Raw genomic sequence first — 27,584 nt, forward strand, 5'->3', positions numbered from 1 at the left:
AAAATGATTAGGGGTCTTGGACACATGACTTATGAGGAGAGGCTGAGGGAACTGAGATTGTTTAGTCTGCAGAAGAGAAGAATGAGGGGGGATTTGATAGCTGCTTTCAACTACCTGAGAGGTGGTTTCAGAGAGGATGGTTCTAGACTATTCTCAGTGGTAGAAGAGGACAGGACAAGGAGTAATGGTCTCAAGTTGCAGTGGGGGAGGTTTAGGTTGGATATTAGGAAAAACTTTTTCACTAGGAGGGTGGTGAAACCCTGGAATGCGTTACCTAGGGAGGTGGTAGAATCTCCTTCCTTAGAAGTTTTTAAGGTCAGGCTTGACAAAGCCCTGGCTGGGATGATTTAATTGGGGATTGGTCCTGCTTTTAGCAGGGAGTTGGACTAGATGACCTCCTGAGGTCCCTTCCAACCCTGATATTCTATGATTCTATGATTCTATGGAAATAATTTGTGTATTGGGAGGCAAAAATTAGTGGGACAAGTGAACACAATGGCTGTCATAGATCTGAATTTTAAATATTTAACACAGACTCACGAAAACTTACATGGAAAAATCACTGGAAATTTGCATAGATACAAGCATGGTCACAATCACTGAAAAATGGCTGGAGAACTATAAACAAAGCTCAACAGAGGTGTATCAAGTTTGTGGGATATGTCTAGTGGGATGTCCCAGTGACCATCAGTGTGAGATCTGATCGATTTTAACATCCATATTAATGCTGTAGAAGAATACGGTAGAGAGCATCTACTTAAGATACGGTATTTGGGTCTGCCATACAACTCATTGAGCAACTTACAGTGGTTATAAAAATGGGTAGAGAAGAAGACAATTAAATTTCCAACCTGAACAAATGTAAGGGTAAAGAAAACAAAATAAAATTTGAAAAATGGTAATGACAGAACAAACTATGAAGTGAACTTGGGGAAAAACGTGATTTGGGGGCAGCATATACAATGTCATTCACATCATGAAACAAAGAGGTGATCATTGCTCTATATATGACTTAGGTCAGATTTCACCTAACATACCATATTGATATTCTGGGCACCTCAGTACCAGAAAGAAGTGGACTAATGCTGTCTAACTCATGAAATGGATAGATGGCCAGGATGAATAGAGAGCAACACTACGGGATGTGCCTTTGCCTGCAGTAGACTGTGGTTGATGCAAGGTGGTTATTCTGAAATGCTAACAACTACAGAAATCTCCAACAGCCTGAGAGGTGGCATCCTGCCCTGAGGCAGCGCAGAAAGCAATGTTGAAGAGGAAAATCTTCCCTAAGGAAGATGGTGCTGAGAAGCAGACAGGTTGGTAGAGGACATACACAGAAGTATTCTGCAGCCACCAGACCTGCAGATATTCAAGCAGACTGTCCCCATCAAAGTGGAACATATATGGGGCTGGCTGTGCGTGCAAGGCAGTATTTACAGTCGAAGTGAGTCAGCAGGAAAATACGAGAGGGAAAGGTGAAATGAAGACCATTGCCCATTGGCAGTACCATCAGACCTGAAGTACAAAAGATTATGAGAATGGGACGTTTCTGCCTAAATTAATGGGTGGGGAAAAGTGAGGATAGAAAACAACAAAACTAGGAAGTAATGTACATTTGGGCCCTGATCCAAAGCCCATCAAAGCCATGGGAGCCTGTCCATTGACCTCAGTGGGCTGTGGCCAGGCACCTGACTCATCCTTCTTGCTCCCACATCTCTCTAAAAAGAAAGATATGCAAAGAAAGTCAGACTTTCTCACCTTACTACCTTGGTGCCATTCCTCATGACCTGCATGTCCACCATGCAGCCACCAGTAACGTAAGCAGCCAGGTTCAGCTCTGAGAACTCAGCCTGCAGTGAAGTGAAAGAACAGAGCATTACATGGTGACAGAAAATACAAAGAATAAATTGACAGAAATGCAAAACTGTCTTCACATGGAATATTTCTTTCAAAAGTTTTCCATGAGGCAACAGCAGATCCAATTACTGCTGATTTGCAATGGAAACACTGGAGAAGTGTTTATTGCTCCAATACTAATGCTGCATGACTACTCAGGATTAAGTTTATTGCAGTAATAAATACTAAAGGAATTAAGAACCATTGGGCCAAAAAACAAAAACAGAGGTAAAATCATTTGAGTATGACTCAAGTTCCCACTTGGAAACATTCATTTGGAATTATGTCTGAATCCGCTGTCATGGCACTGGCCAGCTATAAACCTAATGCAAGAGATTTATGCTTCCCTTAATGGCCAAAAAGCCTCATTATGCTGCAGGAAGGTGACAAACAGGGGAATCTAGCTGAAGTGGCTTAGCTATTAAAGGTTTAACTATTAAATGTTTAGCGTTGCTGGAGCTGGGTAGGTTACTACGTTACTGTTTAATTATTAAAACAATTCAGTGTGTTCTCTTTGTAAAGTGTAACTCACACTCAAGAAAAGGTTAGCAAAGAATAATCAAGCAATTAGAGGTAAAAGGTGAGTTCCAGGTGACTACGCCTGCTGCATGTCTCAGATGGATCCCAAGGACTTCAACAGTGTCATATATGTAATAATCCCCTAGAAATGCATTTGACTGTGGGCCTGATTACCAATATGAAATATCATGAAGAAAGGAGTGCAAATTAGACTTGGGGAATGTATTGAACATTATATGCGGGAGTAGGATGTCAATATAAGCCAGTCAGGATATTCAGAATTTCTAAAGTCTTCCTTAATTACAGTTTAATGAATAAACTGTAGTGAGGCACAGTATGTCTGTCTAAAGTGCCTATCACCATAGCTTTCAAGGCCCTGATTCTGCAACAAGACACATGCAGGTAAACCCCTTTACCAATGCAAAGCCCTATTAAAATCAACTGGGCTCCATGGGAAGGCAGGAGTCTATCTCATTGTGTATCTCACTGCAGTAACAAGAAAAGGAGTACTTGTGGCACCTTAGAGACTAACCAATTTATTTGAGCATAAGCTTTCGTGAGCTACAGCTCACTTCATCGGATGCATACTGTGGAAAGTACAGAAGATCTTTTTATACACATAAAGCATGAAAAAATACCTCCTCCCACCCCACTCTCCTGCTGGTAATAGCTTATCTAAAGTGATCACTCTCTTTACAATGTGTATGATAATCAAGTTGGGCCATTTCCAGCACAAATCTGGGTTTTCTTACCCCTCCCCCCAGACACACAAACCCACTCTCCTGCTGGTAATAGCTTATCTAAAGTGATCACTCTCCTTACAATGTGTATGATAATCAAGGTGGGCCATTTCCAGCACAAATCCAGGGTTTAACAAGAACGTCTTGGGGGGGGAGGGTAGGAAAAAACAAGGGGAAATAGGTTATCTTGCATAATGACTTAGCCACTCCCAGTCTCTATTCAAGCCTAAGTTAACTGTATACAATTTGCAAATGAATTCCAATTCAACAGTTTCTCGCTGGAGTCTGCTGGATTTGAAGTTTCTTTGTTGTAATATAGCAACTTTCATGTCTGTAATCGCGTGACCAGAGAGATTGAAGTGTTCTCCGACTGGTTTATGAATGTTATAATTCTTGACATCTGATTTGTGTCCATTTATTCTTTTACGTAGAGACTGTCCAGTTTGACCAATGGTGGATGTGCAGGTGAACATCCACCAATGTGATATATGCCATCATGTGCCAGCAATGCCCCTCTGCCATGTACATTGGTCAAACTGGACAGTCTCTACGTAAAAGAATAAATGGACCCCCCCTCCTCAGACGTTCTTGTTAAACCCTGGATTTGTGCTGGAAATGGCCCACCTTGATTATCATACACATTGTAAGGAGAGTGATCACTTTAGATAAGCTATTACCAGCAGGAGAGTGGGGTGGGAGGAGGTATTTTTTCATGCTTTATGTGTATAAAAGGATCTTCTACACTTTCCACAGTATGCATCTGATGAAGTGAGCTGTAGCTCACGAAAGCTTATGCTCAAATAAATTGGTTGGTCTCTAAGGTGCCACAAGTACTCCTTTTCTTTTTGCGAAAACAGACTAACACGGCTGTTACTCTGAAACCTGTCACTGCAGTAACAAGGCCTAAATTTGGATGCAGAAAATTGATCTTCTCTCTTGAATCATTACAAGGGAAAAAGGGGCCACATCTTTTAAATTCATGTGTGGCTTTTCATTACAGATTTTTATAAAAGCAATTGGGCAATGTTGTCCTCTAACTAGTCCTCTAACTAGTTCAAACTGGCTTCTACCTAATTTCGTAGCTATGCAGTGTTGCCAACTCTCACAATTACATCATGAGTCGTACAATACATTAGCGTTTTTCTTAAAGGCCCAATAACTGAAATCAAGAGATTGTATGAGACTGTCAAATTTCATTTTAAAAAGTGTTTCTAACTCTCATGGATGCACAGAAAAGCTTGAAAATATGAAGTGAGTGTATCCTAAAGGTTCAGAAACCAGAAGGCAAATAAAAAGAATCCCACCATGACGGGGTGAGGCCTTGGGCTTACTGGTGATTTTTCCTAGTGGTTCTGTTGCCAGGCCTCGACATTTCTCCCTGCCACCTCCAGTGCCCCTTGCCTGCAACTATAGCACTGCAAATTGGTGGTCACTGATTAATAATCATCCCCTTCCAGAAAAGGAGAGTCTAGAGGAATATATACGGTCCCATGCCCTCACAAAGGGAAGGTCTTCAGCCCTCTCCTGCAGGAGACTCGCCCTTGCCTTGAGGCTCTCCACATCTCTATCCCTTCCTTACAGAAGAGACAAGAGGTGGAAGAGAGGCAACAATATCAAGCATGCTGGAGTGCTTTCAGGCTCCTTCCCTGGGCCACTGGCCTCCCCCCAACATCTCCAAGTCTAACATAAGATAGCAACAACAAACAACGAAACGCTCAGCATAGCTGGCTTAGTGCTAGCCCCTTCCTTGCAGTGATGGCATCTATAGCAGCCTTGCTCAGGAGCTGTCAGAACAGGCCTGTGCCCCTACCCTGTCAGCTCAGTTGTGGGCAGTCTGGTTCTCTTTTAAGCTCCTGCTCCAGTTGGAGCAGGCTCTGTAGGTGCAGGGGGCAGAGTCACCCGGGTCCAGCACTGCTCCTTAACCCCTTCAGTTCTAATGTGGGGTTTATACACCCCATCACGCCCACATTTTCAAAAAAATCTCACCGTTTTTTAGGCCTGACTTATGAGCTTTGAATGCTTGGGGTTAGCCATACTGATAATGCAATTGGCTGGCTACATTTAGTGCCTGTAATATCACATCTACTCTTCAAAAATTGTAAGGAAATCCCTTAACCAACTTCTACGTTGGAATCCTTCCATAACAGAGATTCCCCACAATCCAAAAGGAAGGGATAACCCAATTCTTTGTGCCAAGGAGTTCAAATGGGACCACAAGTGCACAAATGAACTACTGTCAGCTGTTTGATGACTGGTCACGTTCTCTCCAATATCACAGTTTTACCAGCCCATCACCACACCAGTGTTCTTATCTGCGTAAGATCTAAGTTAGTCTATCTCCATTGAGTCTACTAGAGCAAGAGAGTTCACCCCTCCCAGAGCCATTGTTTCATGCTATTGGCAGACTCCATCATTCATTGCTGCATCAGTTACACATGACTTACATTTGGAGGGTTAACTTGGCAACCGTGAGTGGGCCAGAGACTTACTTTTATAAAGTGCTTATATCCTGCACAATCTGAACATACCCTACAGACTACGAACGCCACTAGCCATCACCTTCAGCCCCCAACTAAAACCTCTCCAACGCATCATCAAGGATCTACAACCTATCCTGAAGGACGACCCATCACTCTCACAGATCTTGGGAGACAGGCCAGTCCTTGCTTACAGACAGCTCCCCAGCCTGAAGCAAATACTCACCAGCAACCACATACCACACAACAAAACCACTAAACCAGGAACCTATCCTTGCAACAAAGCCCATTGCCAACTGTGTCCACATATCTATTCAGGGGACACCATCATAGGGTCTAATCACATCAGCCACACTATCAGAGGCTCATTCACCTGCACATCTAACCAATGTGATACATGCCATCATGTGCCAGCAATGCCCCACTGTCATGTACATTGGCCAAACTGGACAGTCTCTACGTAAAAGAATAAATGGACACAAATCAGACATCAAGAATTAAAAATTCAAAAACCAGTTGGAGAACACTTCAATCTCTTTGGTCACTCGATTACAGACCTAAAAGTGGCAATTCTTCAACAAAAAAAAATCAAAAACAGACTCCAAGGAGAGACTGCTGAATTGGAATTAATTTGAAAACTGGACACAATTAACTTAGGCTTGAATAGAGACTGGGAGTGGATGTGTCATTACACAAAGTAAAACTATTCCCTCACCCCCCACAGTTCCTCAGACATTCTTGTCAACTGCTGGAAATGGCCCACCTTGATTATCACTACAAAAGGTTCCCCTCCCGCCCCCACCGCTCTCCTGCTGGTAATAGCTCACCTTACCTGATCACTCTCGTTACAGTGTGTATGGTAATACCCATTGTTTCATGTCCTCTTTATAAATAAATCTCCCCACTGTATTTTCCACTGCGTGCATCTGATGAAGTGAGCTGTAGCTCACGAAAGGTTACGCTCAAATAAATTTGTTAGTCTCTATGGTGCCACAAGTACTCCTTTTCTTCCTACGGACTGTGTGTCACTCTGGAGGTTATACTACTCTCAGTCATGCAGTCATTACTCAGGCCATCAACTTTAATGGAAATTTTGGCTGAGTGAGAAAATGTAGAATTGGACCAAACCGTCATCAAATCTCCCTTATGTGTGTAAATAGCCCTATCCATATAAGGTATTTTTAGCATGCCCAACACTGACCTATCCAATCATACATTCTCACCTATTATCACCTTTTGCTGGCACTGGTTTTCTGCCTTACTCTGCTAAGTTAACAGCCATTTCCTCTTTCACATAGGTGCTTTGTGCTATCAGACAGGCCCCTGATAGCTAACATTCAGAAGAAGCCTGAACCCTTTAATCAGCAAGAATTGTTTCCTGTTGATTTCCCATCATTCCCTGTATTTTTTGCTCTGTGGGTTTTTTAGGCCTGCCAAATTCCTTGTTTGGAAGCTCAAGGGTCTGATGCCTTTATTAACCTGTGCTTACCTTGCAGACAAAAGCGGTCCTTGAAAGCAGTCAGTGAAGATAGAGAGAGACTGACAGATAACTGTGCATCAGAGGGAAAGGTCCTTGGCACATCGAGTAGTTATTTATACCTGTGCTAAGTGGATGTAAGTGTTACCATTCTAATCTGGTGGTGTTTTACACTCACTTTTCACTCCTGTAAATGACTGCTTAAGAGAGAATCAGGTCCAGAGAACGTGGAAATAATTCACAACCTTTGAGCATATCACAGACTTTAGGGCCCAGAATGTTTTGGGTACATCTACACAACCCCTGGAAGTGAGCCTCCCAGCCAGTATCAATCGATTTGGGCTAGCAGGACTTGAACTAGTGCTCTAAAATAGCTGTAGAGACAGTGCTTTGAAGTTGCATCTCAGGCTGGAGCTTGGGCTCTGAAGCCTGTCCCCCTCCCTAGGCTTCAGAGCCCGAGCCCCCACTTCAAAGGGTAGTCTACACACCTATTTTTAGAGTACTTGAGGGAGCCTTGCTAGCCCCAAGTGTGTCAACCCATGCTGGAAGGCTTGCTCCCATGGACTGCATAGCCATACTCTTTGTAACTCTGTGGGTCCCGGAATTTAGCAGACTCACATTTACATTTTGAGGTTAAACGATGAAAGACATTTTTCACAAAAAGTATTTAAGTGTTTTAACTCTTTCCCCCCACCCCCCCCAACCAAACTTCCCAAACCTTCCTCAAACTTCAGAACATTTTATGAAACCTCCAGCTTCTCTGGACTCTTTCCATCCCAGTCTTTGCTCTGAATGCTGCCAAAAACTTGACACAAAGTTTTAGGTGCCAACGAAGCATTTTGGTTAAATATTTTTGAGGGGTTGTTTATATATTTGCCACAGAATAAAGCAGAAAATTACTCATAATTTAAAAGCAAAAAATGAATTGTAAATGTAAACAAATTAATTTTTTGCCAGTACCAATTCTTGATACTGTGATGTAGGAGACTTGGGCATAGGCCTGGAAAACAGAGTTTTTGGACTGGCACAACTGTTTTGGTTAGGGGCATGATCTTTTTTAAACCAAAACAGTTACATCTGTATAACCCCTAATGTGGGTGCAGCTAGTCCAGTACAAAGGTGCCTTACACCGATATAGCTTATTCCCCTTTTTGTAGGAAAACAAGCTATGCTAATATAAGCATATTTATACCAATACAACTCTCCACACTTGGGGGAGTGGGGGTTAAAGCAGTACAACTTGTGTGTTAAAATCCCTGTCCAAATCTCTCACTCCTTGAGCTAGAAGGAAGCTAAGGAGCACTTTGGAAGCAGTATGTTCAGCCCCTGAAGAGTGGAGGGGAATGTATGTCTCATACTGTGGCAGTGATTGACGGCAAAAGGAGTCCTGCCCACCAGCCATTGGTCAGAAAGTTGATGGTGGTGATGCAATTCCAAAGGTATAAAGGGGTGGGGCTGGGGGAGGAGATAAAGGGCAGAGGAAAATTCTCAGGTCTCTGACAGGGAAACAGGCACTACATAGGACACTCTGCCAACAGAAATTCAACAGGCAGATAGAGAGGAGTGAAGTGATTTCTTTCCCCAAGTCAACATCACTTATACCATCTTGCAGAACCAGCCAGTGAACGAACGATGGCAATAAGAAAAAGTCCAGAAAAGATATTCCATTCTGTTCTCTAATCAGATGCATTTGACGCTAGTTTAATCTCCTACACGGCAGCGGAGAGAAGGATTGTGATTTTTTTTTTTTAAGCTAGCAGGCTTAGCATGTCCACGCAGTTCCCAGCACGCCCTGTGCTTTTGGTTTTTGAGCTACTGAACTTTCTAAGCCCTCATCTGCTTTTAATCTAACTAAAAGCTCCTCTCGTTGGTTCCTATTTAAAATAAAAGACAAGGTTACATTGGATTTTTATATGACTATACACACACACGCGTTTTTATACTGCTTTAACTTCACATTTCAATGCCATTTCAATGCCATCTTAATTATGGAGTTGACAGGACACCTCCATACTTGTATATGCAATACCGTATCTGCGTACAAACATACGTACACTGCAAGTGTATGCACACACACAGATCTTTGAACAGAATCCAGAAATTTCGCAACAGACCTCTCTTTTGCTAATTCCTCTTCTCTTTGGCTGGTTTTTCACTCCACATGCTTTTGTTCTTTGCACCTGATGAATACTCTATATGAGCCACTTGACACGCTGAGAGGCTGATGCTGGGTATGTTAAATTTTAAGCAGTATTAGAAGAAGTAGAAGAGGATTTTCATCCTTTCTATTTGCTTTTCTCTTTACTGATTATCCCTTTCCCTGAGAGGCCTGTCCATCTTCCTAAGGATCCCCATTAATTCCCCCTTTTTTCTCTTCTTTAAGCCCCTTATGTTGCAAGGACCTGCCTCTGGCTAGGACACTTTGCCCTTCCCAGCCTTGCTTCTGAAATGAGCCAGTTGTCATCATACTAGAGCAGTATGGTCTCTCTTTGGGGGGAGGGAGGGGTGTAATTTTTAACCCAGTAAATGGGATCCCTTAATCATTTTGTACTGACATTTCCAACAGTTCTAGTTGATAATTTCCAATTTTTGTAGGTAAAAAAGCCAGCACTTTGTAAATATTGATTTGCACTATACTAATATTGACATTTACAGAGTTACAGAGTTTTAATGACTCTGCAGTCCCTAATCCCTGGGCAGGAAGAAGGCCAAACAGGATGTGTGAATGAGTGCAGGGAGTGGGAATGGGATGTGTGTTTGATGTATGGGTTGCCCTTCAGAGAAGGAAGGTGAAGGTGGTGTAGCTGGGGAGTAGGACATTGTACATCCAGTGAGAGGTCTCATGCATGCTGTTATAAATAGAAAGGGAAGGGTAAGCACCTTTCTGTATACAGTGCTATAAAATCCCTCCTGGCCAGAAGCAACATCCTGTTACCTGTTAAGGGTTAAGAAGCTCAGCTAACCTGGCTGGCACCTGACCCAAAGGACCAATAAGGGGACAAAATACTTTCAAATCTTGCGGGGGGGCTAGGGGGGGAGCTTTTGTTTGTGCTCTTTGTTTACGTGGTTGTTCTTTCTTGGGACTGAAAGAGGCCAGACAGAAATCCATCTTCTCCAATTCATCCTAATTCAAGTCTTCATTATTGCAACCAGTATAGGTAGGCCAGGCAAGGCGGATTAGTTTATCTTTTGTTTTATGTGAATTTTCCCTGTGTTAAGAGGGAGGTTTATTCCTGTTTTCTGTAACTTTAAGGTTTTGCCCAGAGGGGGATCCTCTGTGTTTTGAATCTGAATACCCTGTAAAGTATTTTCCATCCTGATTTTACAGAGGTGATCTTTTTTTACCTTTTCTTTAATTAAATTTTTTTTAAGAACCTGATTAATTTTTTATTGTTTTTAAGATTCAAGGGTTTGGGTTTGTGTTCACCTGTACAAATTGGTGAGGATTATTATCAAGCCTTCCCCAGGAAAGGGAGTGCAGGGCTTGGGGGGATATTTTGGGGGAAGATGTCTTTAAGTGGTCTCTTTCCCTGCTTTTTGTTTAAAACGCTTGGTGGTGGCAGCATACTGTTCAAGGACAAGGCAAAGTTTGTACCTTGGGGAAATTTTTAACCTAAGCTGGTAAGAATAAGCTTTAGGGGTCTTCCATGCGGGTCCCCACATCTGTACCCTAGAGTTCAGAGTGGGGAAGGAACACTGACATGGTGGAAGCGGTGGGATCATTTTGAACCAAAGATCATTTTGAACCAGAGATCGTTTTGAACCAAAAGCACAGACCTGAAGAGGTTTTTTTTTTAAGCTGAAAGCAGCTAGAGGGTTTTCTGTCTATTTTCCTGGAGATGGAGGTGTTAGTTTTTTTACAAAGGGATTTTTCTTTTTTGAGCTGGAGTTCTCTCTACCTAAAGGCAGGGTAGTTAACCTGCTGCAGGGAAATTCACAAGTTTTTTTTTCTCCCTAACTCTCGGGTATAGCTAGAGTTAAGCACAAAAAAGCAGGAAAATGACTAACAGTGAAGCAGCTAATAAACTAGAGCTGGCCAGATTCGAAGCTGAAGAGAAACAAAAAAAGCATGATAAACAGATGGCCTTAAGGCGCTTGGAGGTGGAGGCAGAAAACACCAGGGTGGAGGCAGAGGAAGCTCCCCACAAGAGAACTATGGAGGAGGAAAAACAAAAAGAGAGGAAGCATGCACTGGAGATGGAGAAGGCAAGGGCTCAGCAGAATATATCAACCAACCCTAGCAATCCTTCTCCAGGTACTGCTTCCCATCATAGAAAGTTTCCCACCTACAAGGCAGGTGATGATACCGAGGCCTTCTTAAAAAACTTCGAAAGGGCCTGCCTTGGGTACCGCATCTTTACAGACCAGTACATGGTAGAGCTGAGGCCACAGCTCAGTGGACCCTTAGCAGAGGTGGTGGCTAAAGTGCCTCAAGAACATATAAACAGTTATGAACTTTTTAAAACCCAGGTGAAAGTCAGAATAGGGCTAACACCCGAACATTCCCGTCGGCGGTTCAGAGCCCTAAGGTGGAAACCAGATGTGTCATTTATCCGACATGCCTACCACATTGTGAAACATTGGGATGCCTGAATATCAGGAGCAAGTGTTAAATCTCCAGAAGAGTTGCCCTTCCTAATGCAAATGGAGCAGTTCTTAGAGGGTGTCCTGAGGAAATAGAAAGGTACACCCAGATGGGAAGCCCAAAACTGTAATCAAGGCCAGGGAGATTGGAGCCAAATGGGTGGAGGTGGCAGAAAAGAAAAAAAACTAATAGCAGTTGGGGCGAATATCAGAAGGGGTAACCCGAAACAAAACCCTATCACTGGGGGCAACCCAAGGCCCCACCTACATCCCAAGGAAAACCCCAGACACCTTATCGTCCCACCACACCATTCTCCAGCAAATCACCTCGCCCCAGTGAACAGTCAGCTGGGCGATGTTTTAAATGTAATGAGCTGGGGCATGTGAAGGCCAACTGCCCCAAGAACCCCAACAGATTACAGTTCATTGCACTGGGGTCACACCAAAGGTCCTCAGGTCCAAATGCCTCCCAGATACCCTTAGAGTGAAGGGAAACTGTGAGTGTGGGTGGGAAAAGGGTTACAGCATGGAGGGACACTGGAGCGCAGGTGTCAGCTATCCATCAACCCTTAGTGGACCCCAACTTAAATCAACCCAGAGGCCCAAGTAACGATTTAACCCTTCAAGTCCAACTCTTTCAATTTGCCTACAGCCAAGTTGCCTGTCCAGTACAAGGGCTGGTCAGGAATGTGGACTTTTGCAGTCTATAATGATTATCCCATTCCCATGTTGCTTCAGGAAGACTTGGCCAACCAGGTAAAGCTGGCCAAGAGGGTGGGAATGGTCACCCGCAGCCAGACTAAGCAAGCTTCCACACCTATCCCTGTTCCTGAGCCTTCCACCAGGGCCCCGTCTGTGTTACCAGGGACCCAGATGGAGGTGGTGGAACTGGATCCCCTGCCAACCACTGCAACGGCCATAGCGGATCCAGTCCCAGAGACCCAGCCAAAGCCAGACCCCGAACTGAAACTGGTGAAGCAACCAGCACCACAACCATTGCCAGCACTGAGTCCAGCGCTTGCAACCCCATCTACAGCTCCAACAGCAGAGGGCACCACCGAGCCTGCACTGGCAGTAGCAGCGGATGACCCTACACAAGAGGCTCAGCCAGAGCCTAAAATACCCCATAGTGCACCAGCGAAAAGCGGTTCACCATCAACAGAAACAGCTCCATCACCTGCATCGCTTCCAGAGGGACCAAGCCCAGGTCCACAATCCAGTGAGGGACTGATGTCTCCAGCACCAAAGAAACAGTTCCAGGCCAAACAGGAAACAAATGAAAGCCTCCAGAAAGCTTGGACAGAAGCACGGAGAACCTACCGCCTCTCAACTCTTCTAATTGATCCCGGTTTGTTGTAAAAAGAGGACTTTTATATAAGGAAACTCTTTCTAGTGGACACCAGGAAGACTGGCATCCTCAGAGACAGTTGGTAGTTCCAACTAAGTACCAGGAAAAGCTCTTAAGCTTAGCCCATGATCATCCTAGTGGCCATGCTGGGGTGAACAGAACCAAAGACCATTTGGGGAGGTCATTCCACTGGGAGGGAATGGGCAAGGATGTTTCTGCCTATGTCCGATCTTGTAAGGTATGCCAAAGAGTGGAAAAACCCCAAAACCAGGTCAAAGCCCCTCTCCAGCAACTCCCCATCATTGAGGTTCCATTTCAGCAAGTAGCTGTGAATATTCTGGGTCCTTTTCCAAAAAAGACACAGAGAGGAAAGCAGTACATACTGACTTTCATGAATTTTGCCACCTGATGGCCGGAAGCAGTAGCTCTAAGCAACACCAGGGCTAAAAGTGTGTGCCAGGCACTAACAGACATTTTTGCCAGAGAATTAAAGATTTGTCAGTTTACAGCCCAGGGAGGAGATGACGCTGAGTGGCCTAAAGGTGTCTACTACAAAGGAAAAAGTGATGGTGGCATGGAAGAGGTGAACCTCTTCATAACCCTTGGGCATATGCAGCAACAGCAAATCAAGGAGCTGTGCACTAGCTATGCGCCAACGTTCTCAGCCACCCCAAGACTGACTGAATGGGCATACCACTCCATTAACACAGGTAATGCTCACCCAAATAAAGCCCAACTTTACTGGGTGTCTCCTCAAGCTAAAACTGCTATAGAATGGGAGATCCAGGATACGCTACAGATGGGTGTAATCCACCCCTCCTGCAGTGCATAGGCATCTCCAGTGGCTCTAGTTCCCAAACTATATGGGGAGATACGTTTTTGCATGGACTACCATAAGCTCCATGCTATAACTCTCCCAGACAACTATCCAATGCCATGCACAGATAAACTATTGAAAAAACTGGGAAGGGTCCAGTTCACCTCTACCTTGAACTTAACCAAGGGGTACTGGCAGGTACCACTAAATAAATCCGCCAAGGAAAGGTCAGACTTCATCACACATGTCGGGCTGTATAAATTTAATGTGCTCCCCTTCGGGCTGCACCCGCCACCTTCCAAAAACTTGTAGATGGTCTCCTAGCAGGATTGGGAGAATATGCAGTCGCCTACCTTAACAATGTGGCCATATTTTCGGATTCCTGGGCAAAACACCTAAAACATCTACAAAAGTCTTCAAGCACATAAGAGAGGCAAAACTAACTGTTAAGGCTAAAACGTGTCAAATAGGCCTAAACAAAGTGACTTACCTTAAACACCAGGTGGGTCAAAAAACTATCAACCCCCTACAGACCAAAGTGGATGCTAAGCAAAAGTGGCCTGTCCCAAAGTCAAAGAAACAGATCCAATCCTTCTTAGGCTTGGCCAGATATTACAGGTGATTTGTACCGCAATACAGCCAAATCGCCGCCCTACTGACAAACCTACCCAAAAAAACCTAGCCAAATGCAGTTTAGTGAACTAAAGAGTGTCAAAAGGCCTTTAACCAGCTTAAAGCAACACTCATGTCAGATCCTGTGCTAAGGGCCCCAGACTTTAACAAACCGTTCCTAGTAACCACAAATGTGTCCAAGCGTGGCGTGGGAGCAGTCTTAATGCAGGAAGGACCAAATCAAAAGTTCCATCCTGTCGTGTCTCTCAGCAAAAAGCTGTCTGAGAGGAAAAGCCATTGGTCAATCAATAAAAATAAATGTTGCACCATTGTCTACACTCTAAAAAAGCGACACCTATACATTTGGGGACGGCGTTTCCACCTGCAAACCGACCATGCTGCGCTACAGTGGCTTCATACCGCCAAGGGAAATAACAAAAAACGTATTCGGTGAAGTTTAGCTCTCCAAAATTTTAATTTCAACGTACAACACATTTCAAAAGCTTCTAACAAAGTGGCTAATGCACTGTCCTGTAAAAGTTTCCCAAAATCAACTGGTCCAAATCGTCCTTAAAATGTGGGAAATATTATTAGTCTTTATACAGTTAGTAGTATATTTAAAAATGTATGTGTCTTATTAACTCTGTTTTCTCCTATAGCTCCAGAAAGAAATCACAGCCAGTGTTTCACCCTATCTGTGATTTGGGGGGGGGCGTGTCATAAATATAAAGGGAAGGGTAACCACCTTTCTGAATACAGTGCTATAAAATCCCTCCTGGCCAGAGGCAACATCCTGTTACCTGTAAATGGTTAAGAAGCTCAGCTAACGTGGCTGGCACCTGACCCAAAGGACCAATAAGGGGACAAAATACTTTCAAATCTTGGGGGGGAAAGGCTTTTGTTTGTTTATATGGTTGTTCTTTCTTGGGACTGAAAGAGGCCAGACAGAAATCCATCTTCTCCAATGCATCCTAATCCAAGTCTCCAATATTGCTACCAATATAGGTAAGCCAGGCAAGCTGATCAGTTTATCTTTTGTTTTATGTGAATTTTCCCTGTGTTAAGAGGGAGGTTTATTCCTTTTTTCTGTAACTTTAAGGTTTTGCCCAGAGGGGGATCCTCTGTGTTTTGAATCTGAATACCTTGTAAAGTATTTTCCATCCTGATTTTACAGAGGTGATTCTTTTACTTTTTCTTTAATTAAAATTCTTCTTTTAAGAACCTGATTAATTTTTCATTGTTTTTAAGATCCAAGGGTTTGGGTTTGTGTTCACCTGTACAAATTGGTGAAGATTATTATCAAGCCTTCCCTGGGAAAGGGAGTGTGTAGGGCTTGGGGGGATATTTTGGGGGAAGACGTCTCCAAAGTGGTCTCTTTCCCTGTTTTTTGTTTAAAACGCTTGGTGGTGACAGCATACTGTTCAATGACAAGGCAAAGTTTGTACCTTGGGGAAGTTTTTAACCTAAGCTGGTAAAAATAAGCTTCGGGGGTCTTTCATGCGGGTCCCTACGTCGGTACCCTAGAGTTCAGAGTGGGGAAGAAACCCTGACACATGCTATTTAATGGCCCTGAGCCAGTGTGAATGCACACAGCCTACAGGGAACACTGATACCAGGTAGCCACATGCTGCTTGGTACCTGTGCTGAAGGTTAAGTGCCATTCAGTGTTGTCAGCTGTCGTGCTTTTACTGCCAGTCTTGCGATATTTGTTGTTTTTCTTAAAGTGCCAGCTGAGTCATGCCACTACATTAAAATCTCAGATTCAATTTTTTTTAAAAAAAGAACATTTCTAGGCCCATTGTCACAGCGAATAGCTTGAAAATACGAAACCTAATGGCTCGAAAGAGCAGAAGGCAAATAAAAAAACAGTTTTATTGTTTTTAAAAAATCAGTATTTTTAAATCAGTCTCAGTTTTCTGGAGGCCTATTGTCATGATTTCTGAATAATAGATTTAGCAATACTGTGAAAACCACCACCTAACTGTAGGTATCCATATTTAAGAACGGCTCCTCTGGAAATCCTTTCTTTCATAAAAATTTCGAGTTCCTTAAACCAACAAACAAAACGAATAACTATATGGTTGTTTAATAAATGGTTAATCCATGGGGCTAGAAAGGACTGTTTATGTGACTACACTTCTTTGGCCTATCAGATTCTTCCTTTCAGAATGCCCGCTCTATGCCACTAATTAAAATACTAATTTAGGAATTTAAGTACAATGAAACTGGAGAGATCATTTGTATTATAACTCTCTTTTGTCTAGGTAATTCATGAGCAATCCTTGTCAACATTACCAGCACAGTCATAACCCTATTCCACAAGAGATTTCCAGAAGCATACATAGAGGAGTTCATTGAATAATAACACCCTGAAAAAACCCCGTGGCGTGGGAACAAGTGAATGAGCTGTAAAAGAAGAATGAGTGTTAGAGAGAGATAAAGAAAGAAATGGTGGGAAATAGAGGAGGTGGGAGAGCAACAGGAACAAACTTTACAAATTTACATGAGCCTTCTGGCCTGAGCGCTCCTCTCCTTACCCCTTTCTGTCCCTGAATAGAGCCATTAGCTGATATAAAGGCTGAGGAAGGATGCTCTAGGAAACATCTGAAGAAATACTATCCAAACGGCAGCAGATTCTGCAAGAGAAAAGCTGCACTATCTCTGCTGCTAATCCTCTGTGTTGTTCTCGGACTTTCATTCTCTGGAGTGGTGTGGTGCACATGCTGTACCATGCTATTGGGGGGTGGGGGGGGAAGGTGATTTCTAGAAATCACCAGGTTTCCAGATCACACATTCCTCACAGATCACACATCCAGGAAAAAGTGATCCAGCAGAGTTTAAGTAATAGTCAAAAAGGACAGAATTATCTGGGCCAGGTTCAGTGACTTTAGATAACAGGGACTTCTAAGAGTGGGCCGCTCTGCATCCCACCAGTTTTATCCACTTCAATATCCTCTCCGTGCCCTGAAAATAACCAGCAGTCCTTTATTCTCAGTCCTGTGTCTAGACATAGTCTATGCTGTACTGGCTACTGTATTCAGCTTCACTCCCTTGTGGCCAGAGGTCACACCCGTCGTTGAGCAGAGGAGCATGCTCAGCTGGAGGCAGCTTTCTTAAGTGGGCCCTAGTGCCATCAGCACCAGCCCAGGCAGCAATGCCTCTCCCACAGCTAAGATCAGGTCTGAGATCCTCTCTAAAAACAAGATTAAAAAGGACTTGTGGCCACTGGGTTTCATGGGCCCAAAAGGCCAACTCTAGATGGGTATCATGGAGGTGGTTGGAGAAGCCTGAATAACCTGTGACCTTAAAGAAAAATCAGTTACTAGCTTTTAACTATAGTGTGTAGTTTGCCTCTGTCATAAAAATAAAGGGAAGGGTAACCACCTTTCTGTATAAAGTGCTATAAAATCCCTCCTGGCCAAAGGCAGAACCCTTTCACCTGTAAAGGGTTAAGAAGCTAAGATAACCTCGCTGGCACCTGACCAAAATGACCAATGAGGAGACAAGATACTTTCAAAGCTGGTGTGGGGGAGACAAAGGGTCTGTCTGTCTGGGTGATGCTTTTGCCAGGAACAGATCAGGAATGCAGTCTCAGAACTTCTGTTAGTAAGTAATCTAGCTAGAAATGCATTAGATTTCCTTTTGTTTAATGGCTGGGCAAATAAGTTGTGCTGAATGGAATGTATTTTCCTGTTTTTGTGTCTTTTTGTAACTTAAGATTTTGCTTAGAGGGATTCTCTATGTTTTGAATCTGATTACCCTGTAAGGTATTTACCATCCTGATTTTTCAGAGGTGATTCTTTTACCTTTTCTTTAATTAAAATTCTTCTTTTAAGAACCTGATTGATTTTTCATTGTTCTTAAGATCCAAGGGTTTGGGTCTGTGTTCATCTGTACAAATTGGTGAGGATTTTCACCAAGCCTTCCACAGGAAAGGGGGTGTAGGGCTTGGGGGGATATTTTAGGGGAAGACGTCTGCAAGTGGTCTCTTTCCCTGTTCTTTGTTTAAGACGCTTGGTGGTGGCAGCATAGGGTTCAAGGACAAGGCAAAGTTTGTACCTTGGGGAAGTTTTTAACCTAAGATGGTAAGAATAAGCTTAGAGGGTCTTTCATGCAGGTCCCCACATCTGTACCCTAGAGTTCAGAGTGTGGAAGGAACCCTGACAGCCTCCATCTACAATGGTTATATTCTCTTACCCCAAAGCAACACCCTGGAACCCCCATACTCACCACTGTCATATAGTTATGTTATGTTTTGTACAAAGTATACCTTGTAAGGTATCATTTTAAAAATCTTAATCTGTTGAACATTAATATCCCCTTAAGTTGTATGTGCTATCACTGTCTGTGAAGTTATGAGGTTTTGCTGTGTGTGTTACTGAAATATGTTCTGAAGTTGGAAACGCTCACAACCAGTCTTTCAGGTACAACAATGGGGCAGCCAGAAAGTGATTTAAGGGAGAACACACACACACACACACAGGAGGATTACCCCAGGAACTGTATACAATAGAAACCTCTCAGAGAGTGCATACACAATGGAGGCTGCTTGACTCATGTCATAGCAAAGGATCTTTCCAGCAAGCTGGAAGAAGCTATAAAAAGGGGAAGTGACATCATCATTTGGCCTCACTCCCCCCACAACTCAACACCTGGAAACATGTCTAGAGAACAAAGACTGAACTGGGGAGGTGGTCCCAGGCTGGAAAGGAGAATCCTAGCTTGTGTATTAAGGTATTATACCATCAGGGTGAGACATTGCTTGATTTAAATCCTGTCTAGTTCATAGAACTCAGATTGTGATTTTACTTTTTATTTCTTAGATAACCACCTTTGATCTGTTTCAGAGTAGCAGCCGTGTTAGTCTGTATTCGCAAAAAGAAAAGGAGTACTTGTGGCACCTTAGAGACTAACAAATTTATTTGAGCATAAGCTTTCGTGAGCTACAGCTCACTTCATCGGATGCATTTGATGAAGTGAGCTGTAGCTCATGAAAGCTTATGCTCAAATAAATTTGTTAGTCTCTAAGGTGCCACAAGTACTCCTTTTCTTTTCACCTTTGATCTGTATGCTTACTACTTATAATCACTTCAAATTTATCTTTCTGTAGTTAATAAATCTGTTTTATATTTTTTTTTTATCTAAAATAGTGTGTTGCTTGAAGTGCAAGGGAAATCTGCTCAGGAACAAGGGCTGATGCATGTCCTCTCCATATCGAGGGAGGGGCGGACTAGGTCATAAACTTACACTGGTCAGGCTTCTGACCAGGGCAAGACGGTACAGCTCTGGGGTCCTAGGCTGGGGAGCTGGGTGGGGAGAGCGGGGGAATTGGCTGGAGCCTCTCTATTGTTGGCTCATGAGTGTCTGGTGAAAGCATTCATGTAACTCAGCTGGGTGTATTCCTGTCTGTGGATGGCTGTGTGAATGCAAGACCTGGAGGGATTTGCAGCTTGTCATAAAAGCATCACAGTGTGAGAGGGAGCCTAGGTTGGTAAGACGTAGGGCTGAGTGGTACCCCAATTCCAGATTGTACTCCGGGGAACCCGTCACAGATAGAAAAGTAACAAAAAAGAAAAAGAAGTTCAGATTCTCCTTTGCATTTCTATGTCCCAAGGATTAGGGTGATCAGTAGCTGCACAATTCACGTACCCCCAAAATAAGATGGTATGCCACATCTTCCTCATGAGGCTGAGCTCCACAGTGTTCAAGCACCTGTTGGACTGAGATGAAAGAGACCAAGATATTATAATCCATTTGGGGTCTCCTTCATGGCAGTTCTAGCCTAGCGTCCTTGATGGGGGAAGGAGCCCCCAGCTTTTCATTATTTATAAAATATTTTTTTCTAGAAAACTATGAGAACTCACACCCTAAGGGCTCAAGAACAGAAGGCAAATCAAAGGAACTCAACAACTATTATTATTATAAAAAATCTCATTTGTTTTGGAGACCAACTCATGATTTTCAAATGCTTGGGACTGGCAATACTGAATCTGAGGTCTTGAATTTTTAGATAGATAAATTCTCAGGGGTTAGATGGTTTAGGGCCCTGGGAATAAGATAAACCAAGACTTCCACCTGTTGGTCAGCACTTCCAAAGTGCGACTCAGCTTGATAGTGATTGAATACCATTGTCACAGAAGGCCACTTGGGAGAAAAATATCCACATAACAAAGCACAACCATAATTGACTCCCTTTTTGGCAGAAAGGACAAGGATTAAGTCACCAGTTCAGCAAAGCACTTAAGCACGAACTACACTTTAAGCACATGCTTTAGTCTCACTGAAGCCAATTTAATTGCTTTGCTGAAAAGAGATGGGAATACTCACGTACTTACAGATAAGCACATGCTTAAGTGCTTTACTGTATGGAGGCCTAAATGAACATGGAGACTGAATTACTCTAACTGTGTTAGGAGAGGTCTTTCAGGATCAGGCTTGAGGTACATTGATGGAGCAATGTGGGGAAGCTTGCATAGCTGCTGTACCTGTTTTTTGGCTAACGAGACAATTTAAGACTCTTTGGCTGTCAATCTGGTCCCTTTGGCCAACACTAAATTCACTAAAAGTTGCTAAAGAAAAGGATTAAATGTACCCTTGGATGAAAGAGGTTTTAGAGATCCAAACACAGAGATAAACACTGTGGCTTCCAGTGCTCTGGCTTAATTCCCTCACTGATTTCTCCAACATCCAAGAAGAGAAAGGAGTCTTTGGAAACAGATGTTACATTGGAAGAGTTAAAATCCCTAAATATTACTAGTAAGAGTATTACGTTTGGGTAATGGAACTGCATGCATGGTGGGAAGTTTCTGGCAATGCTGAACTTTTCCAGATGCACTTGGAACATAAATGCCCCCAGCCCTCAAATAATAACAGTTCTTCTTTATCACCACCCTGCTTCTTTGGGTCAGGATTGGAATCCTCACTGTCGCTGATGATTTTTGGTCCTGGCTCTTTCACTATTCCAGCTCTCTTTCTTTTCTCCTTTCTGCTTCCAGGACCTTATCAATTTTCTCCCACCACGCTCTCTCTCTCTCTCTGTTTCCAGGATCCTGGCACTGAGGTTAATCAGTCACTAAAGGCAATAAGGTAAGACAAAGCAATCTCATGGGAAGGTTTAAATAAATAGCACATATGTGTGTCCTGAGATGGATAATATAGCACACTTTAGACATCCTAATAGATCGCTCAATAAATCAGTGTCCGGGTTTAAATTGAAGAGCACGCAAAAAGGAAACTAAGAAGGAAATAAAGAGGATCCTTGTGGCTGAATTAATTAATGATTTGAGAGGATGGAAGCCAGGGAACAGGACTGGAGAGTACACATCCAGCTCAGTATGGCTTACCATGCTTTTCTCATATTCATCAGCACTAGGCAATGAATGGAGCATCTGTCTTCTCAATGCCTGTGTGGATAAAATTAGCTGAAGGGAGAGCTTGGGGGAAGAGAAGGCGGGAGGGCATGGAGGTCACATAGTTCATTTCCATAGTAAACAACCTGAGAACCTGACCTGTTTCCATACAAGTGTAAGCTCAAGAACTATAGCCAAGGAGGAGAGAAAACTCTCAGAGCTGGTAGGGGGGTATGACCAGACTTGATAGCTCACAACCAGCTGCTGAGAGAGAGACAGTTCCGCTTTCAACAGTTCCACCACAGTATAAATAAAATGAGGTCATTACCTACCAAAAAAAGAAAAAAATATCAGCGTCCCCTCTCTGCTTCTCCCAAAAGCAGCCGATGGGGCTTGTTAACAGAGAATGAAGCTGTAATACAGGCAGCAATCAGAGAGAGAAAAAGCAGTAAGGCAAATGCCTCAGATTCAAATCCCATTTCTGGGCATCCCAGAAGAATGGATGTAACTGCGTTCTACGCCACATACTTGAGCACTGCCAGCAAAACCGTTGAAGTGTCTCATTCCTGACATTGTTTTGCAAATGTGTTAAACATTTGGATGTTTCACTTCAACACTTTCCACTGGTAAAAAAAGAGAGGCTATTTTATTGTTACAGGTAAAATCTGGTTTCGCTATAAAAACAGAACACTTTTTTCCTCAGAAAAGCTAAGTTTTCGCCCAGGGCACATAATGAGTGGAAATTTACCATGGGATCCAATGGTGAGCTGGGAGAAAAAACCTTTCCGGATAATTACATGTGAACAAGCATACCACACGGCCCAAGCCGCTTCAGAAGAGCCACAACACTTAGCTTTTGATCAGTGTAGAGTTTACTCAGACCAGCCCTGGACCCTTGCTTCACCTGGTTAAAGACCATTACAGCATGGTAAGGTCTGGGACAAGGTCATATGTACACAGAGTTCTTTTCTGTGGGCTTCCTAGGCCAGGACTGTGGAAGAGCGTTCTCTTTTTTAGGCTCCAGAACTTTCTTGTGTTCAGTAGCAGAAAAGACAAAGTGAAGTGTTCCATGATGGTTTAGGCCAGGGGGTCATAAGTAAGGCAGAGAGGAGCAGGGGAGGGCAAGAAAAATGAAAAAGAAGCGAGTGAGTGAAAAACAATGGAGTCCCCCAAGGGATGAGTAAAAGAGGAAGCCCAAAGAGTTGGAGTCTGAACAGATAAGCGCCCCCCTCTTGGCCTGATCGATATGCACAGGGGCCTGAGGCCACATTCAAGGACTGCCCACAACAATACAACTTCTGTATTTCCCTTGTTAGACAATGATAGAACTGATGATCACTTCTGCATTCAAGGTCCAATGAAGCAGGGCGCAACTCACCATCTGTTACTCTTAGGCTCCATTGCCATATATGGGGAGCGGGGGAAAGCAGCCTGCTTTCTGTTCACGGTTGTCCAACCTTTCTCTCAATTAAATAATTCATTTTCTGGAGTACTGCTGCAGTTGTTACATTTATTATTAGAAGGGGGCTTCACTGAGGTAACTCTCAGTACCACAACACTAGCAGGCAACGGTTCCTAGCAGTGGGAGCCCTGATAGCCACTGCAGTGAAGGCACATTTTTCGCCACATGCACACTTGATTATTACTTGCACTCCTTAGCCCCTTTGGGTCCTATGCCCAAACCTGAGCATGCCACCTAAGTAACAGGTCTTGGCTGATGGGCTGGATGAGGTTCACAGGAGTTCCTGGGAATTGTTACAAGCCCCATGGTAGGCACTGATCCTGGTCTATCCAGTCAGGGAAACAGCAGTGCAGAGGCTCCATTTCCAGAGCTGATTTAAGGCATAGGCAACCTAAGCGTATGCTGAGGGCCCAATTCTTGGATGGGGCCCAACCTGAGTGGCACTGTGACCCCATCTACCCTTGTCATGACAGAGAGGCGGCAGGGCCAAACCTGAGAGAGCACTGGGGCAGCCAGCACAGCTCCTCCTTGTCGCTGCCATGAGGCCAATGCCACCCCACCCCACCCCAGGGCCTGCCCAGCCTTGTCCCACTTCCAGCAGCCAATGTTCCCTCTGTTCTACCCACAGGGTTCGCTTAGCAATTGCGTCAAGAGCTGCTACAAGTATGGGAAGCTGTGATGCATGCCTGCACAAGGAAGCCAACTGGGAGAAGGGCTGGGGGGACATGAGGAAGTTTTGTCTAGGGCCCAGCGATGGGTTAATCTTCCCCTGTCTATTTCAGCCAGTGGGCTTCCACCAGAGGGGTACTGGAGACAGCTCCTCTCCAAGGAGCGCATTTGTAATTCTGAATGAGAAGGAAGGAAAGAAGATGCAGGGTTTTCAGTCAGTAGGCGGACTGTGGGCCAAAACCAGACCACCAGATGCTTTTGAATGGACCCCAACATCTTTTTATTTACTTATTATTATTAACTTTTTTTATTATTTTCTCTGGAGTCTAGACCTTGACTATACCTTGACCAAGAAATTTGGACCTTAACAAAAAATATTTGACTACCCTGGTTCGGGGTATTTGGGAGAGGAGAAAAAGGAGATTATGGAATGATTGCAGGGGAATGCACTGGAGAGGCAGATACTCCCTGCAAATGGAAGCGGAGGAGGGACAGGAAGGGAGGTACTGAGACTTAGCAGGGGAGGGGAGAGAGCCGGCTCCAGGGTGGGAAGAGGGTTCTGCGGGTTCCTACCTGCTTCCAGGCCTGCTCCAGACCCTCTGGGTCCCACTCCCTGCTCCCCCACAGCTCCTGGGCCCTGTGGTGGCTGCTCCTATCCCTCTGGGTCTCCCTCTCACCTCCACTCCCTCCCCCACTGGCATATGAGAGTTTACATAGGGGCACTAGACTCCTTGGCCCTGGTTCTATCTTCCCTGGCATGAGAGGTAATCTGGGGCCTGGGCTCTAACACCCTGCAAGGTGGAAGGGTCCCAGAGCTCAGGCTGCAGCCCAAGCCTGAATGGCTACACTGCAATTAAACAGCCCCTTTGCCTGAGTCCCATGAGTCTAAGTTAGCGGGCATGGGCCAGCTGTGGGGTTTAATTGCAGCGTAGACATATCCATAGGGACATGCAAAGCAGCACTAGAAAAAGTACAATAGGGAACAATCCTGAAAAGGCAGGACTGGATGGCCCAAAAGGTTATTTTCATCTCCGGCTTCTCTAATTCTGTGAAACAGACAAGACTTAAAATTCCTCCTTATCACTCTTCTCCTCCTGGCTGATGCCCGCAGACACCTGCATGTGGGGTCTCAATCACCTACGTGAACCCTTGCTACAGAGGATTTCAATGTCCACTGACCTGTTCCACTCGGATCTCAAATTCTCCGTTCACCTTCTTCCCCTGGAAATACTTGGCCCTGAGGAGAGAGAGAGAGAGAGAGGAAGGGAGGGAGGGAGATGGTTAAAAAGACTGCAGTTCATGATTATTTATTTATTTGTCAGCTACTGTTTTGCTGCTGTTTTCCCTTTTTGATGAAGGATTTCCAGATGGTTCACAACATCTTTTACTAATTCCCATTTTCCCTTGACTTTCTGTTCTCCAAGAGGAATCTGCCAAACCAGATGAAAAATCACACTGGAAATTTCCTTGAAGGCTTGGGAGGGTTTTTTGGTAGACTGAGAAAATAATGATCTCCCTGCACCTTACAGAATAACAGTAATAATCAATGACAAGACCAGTTTGTATGTATTCTCTATCCTGGGGACAGAGGCTATGGACAGAGGGAGGCAAAATCTATCATGTGACAAATACTCAGAGTAAATTTTCTTCCAACACTGAACAAGGAACTTTATCAGCATAATGAAAACCATATTAAGCCTCTCTTTCTCTCTCTCTCTGCTTCACTGTAGAGCTTGTCTTAGGAAATTTCCCAGCCCTATCTTGCCTGGCTTCATGCGTCTGATTTAAAGAAACGGTATATATATATATATATCCTCAAAATGTCAATAAGGATAGATTTCTTCAAAATTGTGAAACCAGATTTGCATCAGAGTCATTGGAAAAAAAGTCTCTCTCATATACTTCCTCTCATCTCTGCTAATAGCCACAGTCATCGAATATACAACAGAGGAAAACAGATGGAAGTTACTGCTCAAAGGGTTGGACTGATAGTGCAGTAAGAACCAGGTATAGGACAAGTATATGCTTTTTAAGCCATTCTCTTCTATACAGAGCGGATCAGGAGATTTCTAACAAAAGCTATTTTCCGAGCAGAAAACAGGGCTTCATCAAAATCAACATTTTTTTCTTAAAAACTGTTGACTTAGATGACTACTTTTTAGTTTTTTCAAAAATGTCCTAAATAGAAAATTTCAGGACCCCCCACCACCCCAAAATATTTATTTGTTTTATTTTAAAAAAAAGGGGGCGGCCTTCCCCCTTCCACTGTATTACCATTTCCCAATTTTTGCCTGTTGAAAAACAGCAACAAAGTGTAGGAAACAGTTAAATATTGGAAGTGTTTTTTACTTTCTGAGAAAAAGTAACACTTTCAACACTTTGTTATCCAAGTGACAAAAGTTTGGACAGAAAAAGAAAATGAAGGAAAGTTAGCGGGAGGGGGAAGAGCAGGTTTTTCCCTATACCTTTTTAATGTTTTTTAAAAAAACTTTCCCACACATTTTATTTCATTCCCTCTCATGTCATTGGATTGGGGTGGGCAAGAAAATGGGGGCCGTGGGAAAAAAGTTTAAAAAACAACCCACAAAGTTGTCCAGATTTAAAGAACCAAACTGACATTTTAAGTCTAAACAAAAGTTTGTTTTGAAACGGTGATTTTAAACAAAATGAAAGTTTTCATTTTGTTTAAAAAATTCCCATCAAAAGGTCCCTCTGTCAAAAAGCCCATTCATCAGCACAAAGTTTACTCTAACTATGATCGGAAGTTAGGTAGGGACAGTACATTAGCCAGGTGTGACCAACAGGCTCTTACAAGTCCAGAAAAAGGAAAATGCAGGACTTTAGCTATCCCTAAGGGGTATGTCTACACTACGAAATTAGGTTGAATTTATAGAAGTCGGTTTTTTGAAATCGGTTTTATATATTCTAGTGTGTGTGTCCCCACAGAAAATGCTCTAAGTGCATTAAGTGCATTAACTCGGTGGAGTGCTTCCACAGTACGGAGGCAAGCGTCTACTTCCGGAGTGTTGCACTGTGGGTAGCTATCCCACAGTTCCCACAGTCTCCGGAAATGAGATTCAAAAGTTCGCAGTTCTTTTCCTGTCTACCTAGCCAGTGCATCTGAGTTGAGAGTGCTGTCCAGAGCGATCACAATGGAGCACTCTGGGATAGCTCCCGGAGGCCAATACCGTTGAATTGTGTCCACAGTACCCCAAATTCGACCCGGCAAGGCCGATTTAAGCGCTAATCCACTTGTCGGGGTGGAGTAAGGAAATAGATTTTAAGAGCCCTTTAAGTTGAAAAAAAGGGTGCAGGTTTACATCGATTTAACGCTGCTAAATTCAACCTAAAGTCCTAGTGTAGACCAGGGCTAACCTTCCTTGAGGTAATGAGAGTAGGACGAAAAAAAGCCAAAAACGATGCCACCTCTTTGGCAACAAAAGTTACAGTGCGTGCACTTAAGTTCATCCTGGTTCTAGAGATATAACTGGGTTTAATGGTATTTCCCATTTTACATGTAGAGAATTACTGCTGTAACCAGCAGTCTCAAAAGCCGAGATAAACTTAGTGTGCTCACAGTAACTGTTTTGAAGTTTGAGGCATGGCATTCAGTGGTACACGCATATATTTTTTT

At 43.5% G+C, this 27,584-nt stretch overlaps 1 protein-coding gene across 1 annotated transcript in view; it reads right to left on the reverse strand.

The window, feature by feature from the left end:
- The window catches only part of SYN3 (synapsin III), a 251,497-nt gene that overhangs the window by 207,045 nt on the left and 16,868 nt on the right, over positions 1 to 27,584 (reverse strand). Inside the window, exons 2-3 of the mRNA XM_077829109.1 lie at positions 25,130 to 25,187; positions 1,759 to 1,850 (exon numbers count right to left, since the gene is read on the reverse strand). Coding sequence (XP_077685235.1) covers positions 1,759 to 1,850; positions 25,130 to 25,187 — 150 coding nt within the window. The remainder of the gene's footprint in view (positions 1 to 1,758; positions 1,851 to 25,129; positions 25,188 to 27,584) is intronic.

This window comes from Eretmochelys imbricata, chromosome 1 (assembly GCF_965152235.1).
Source record: "Eretmochelys imbricata isolate rEreImb1 chromosome 1, rEreImb1.hap1, whole genome shotgun sequence".
Taxonomy (NCBI): Eukaryota; Metazoa; Chordata; order Testudines; family Cheloniidae; genus Eretmochelys; species Eretmochelys imbricata.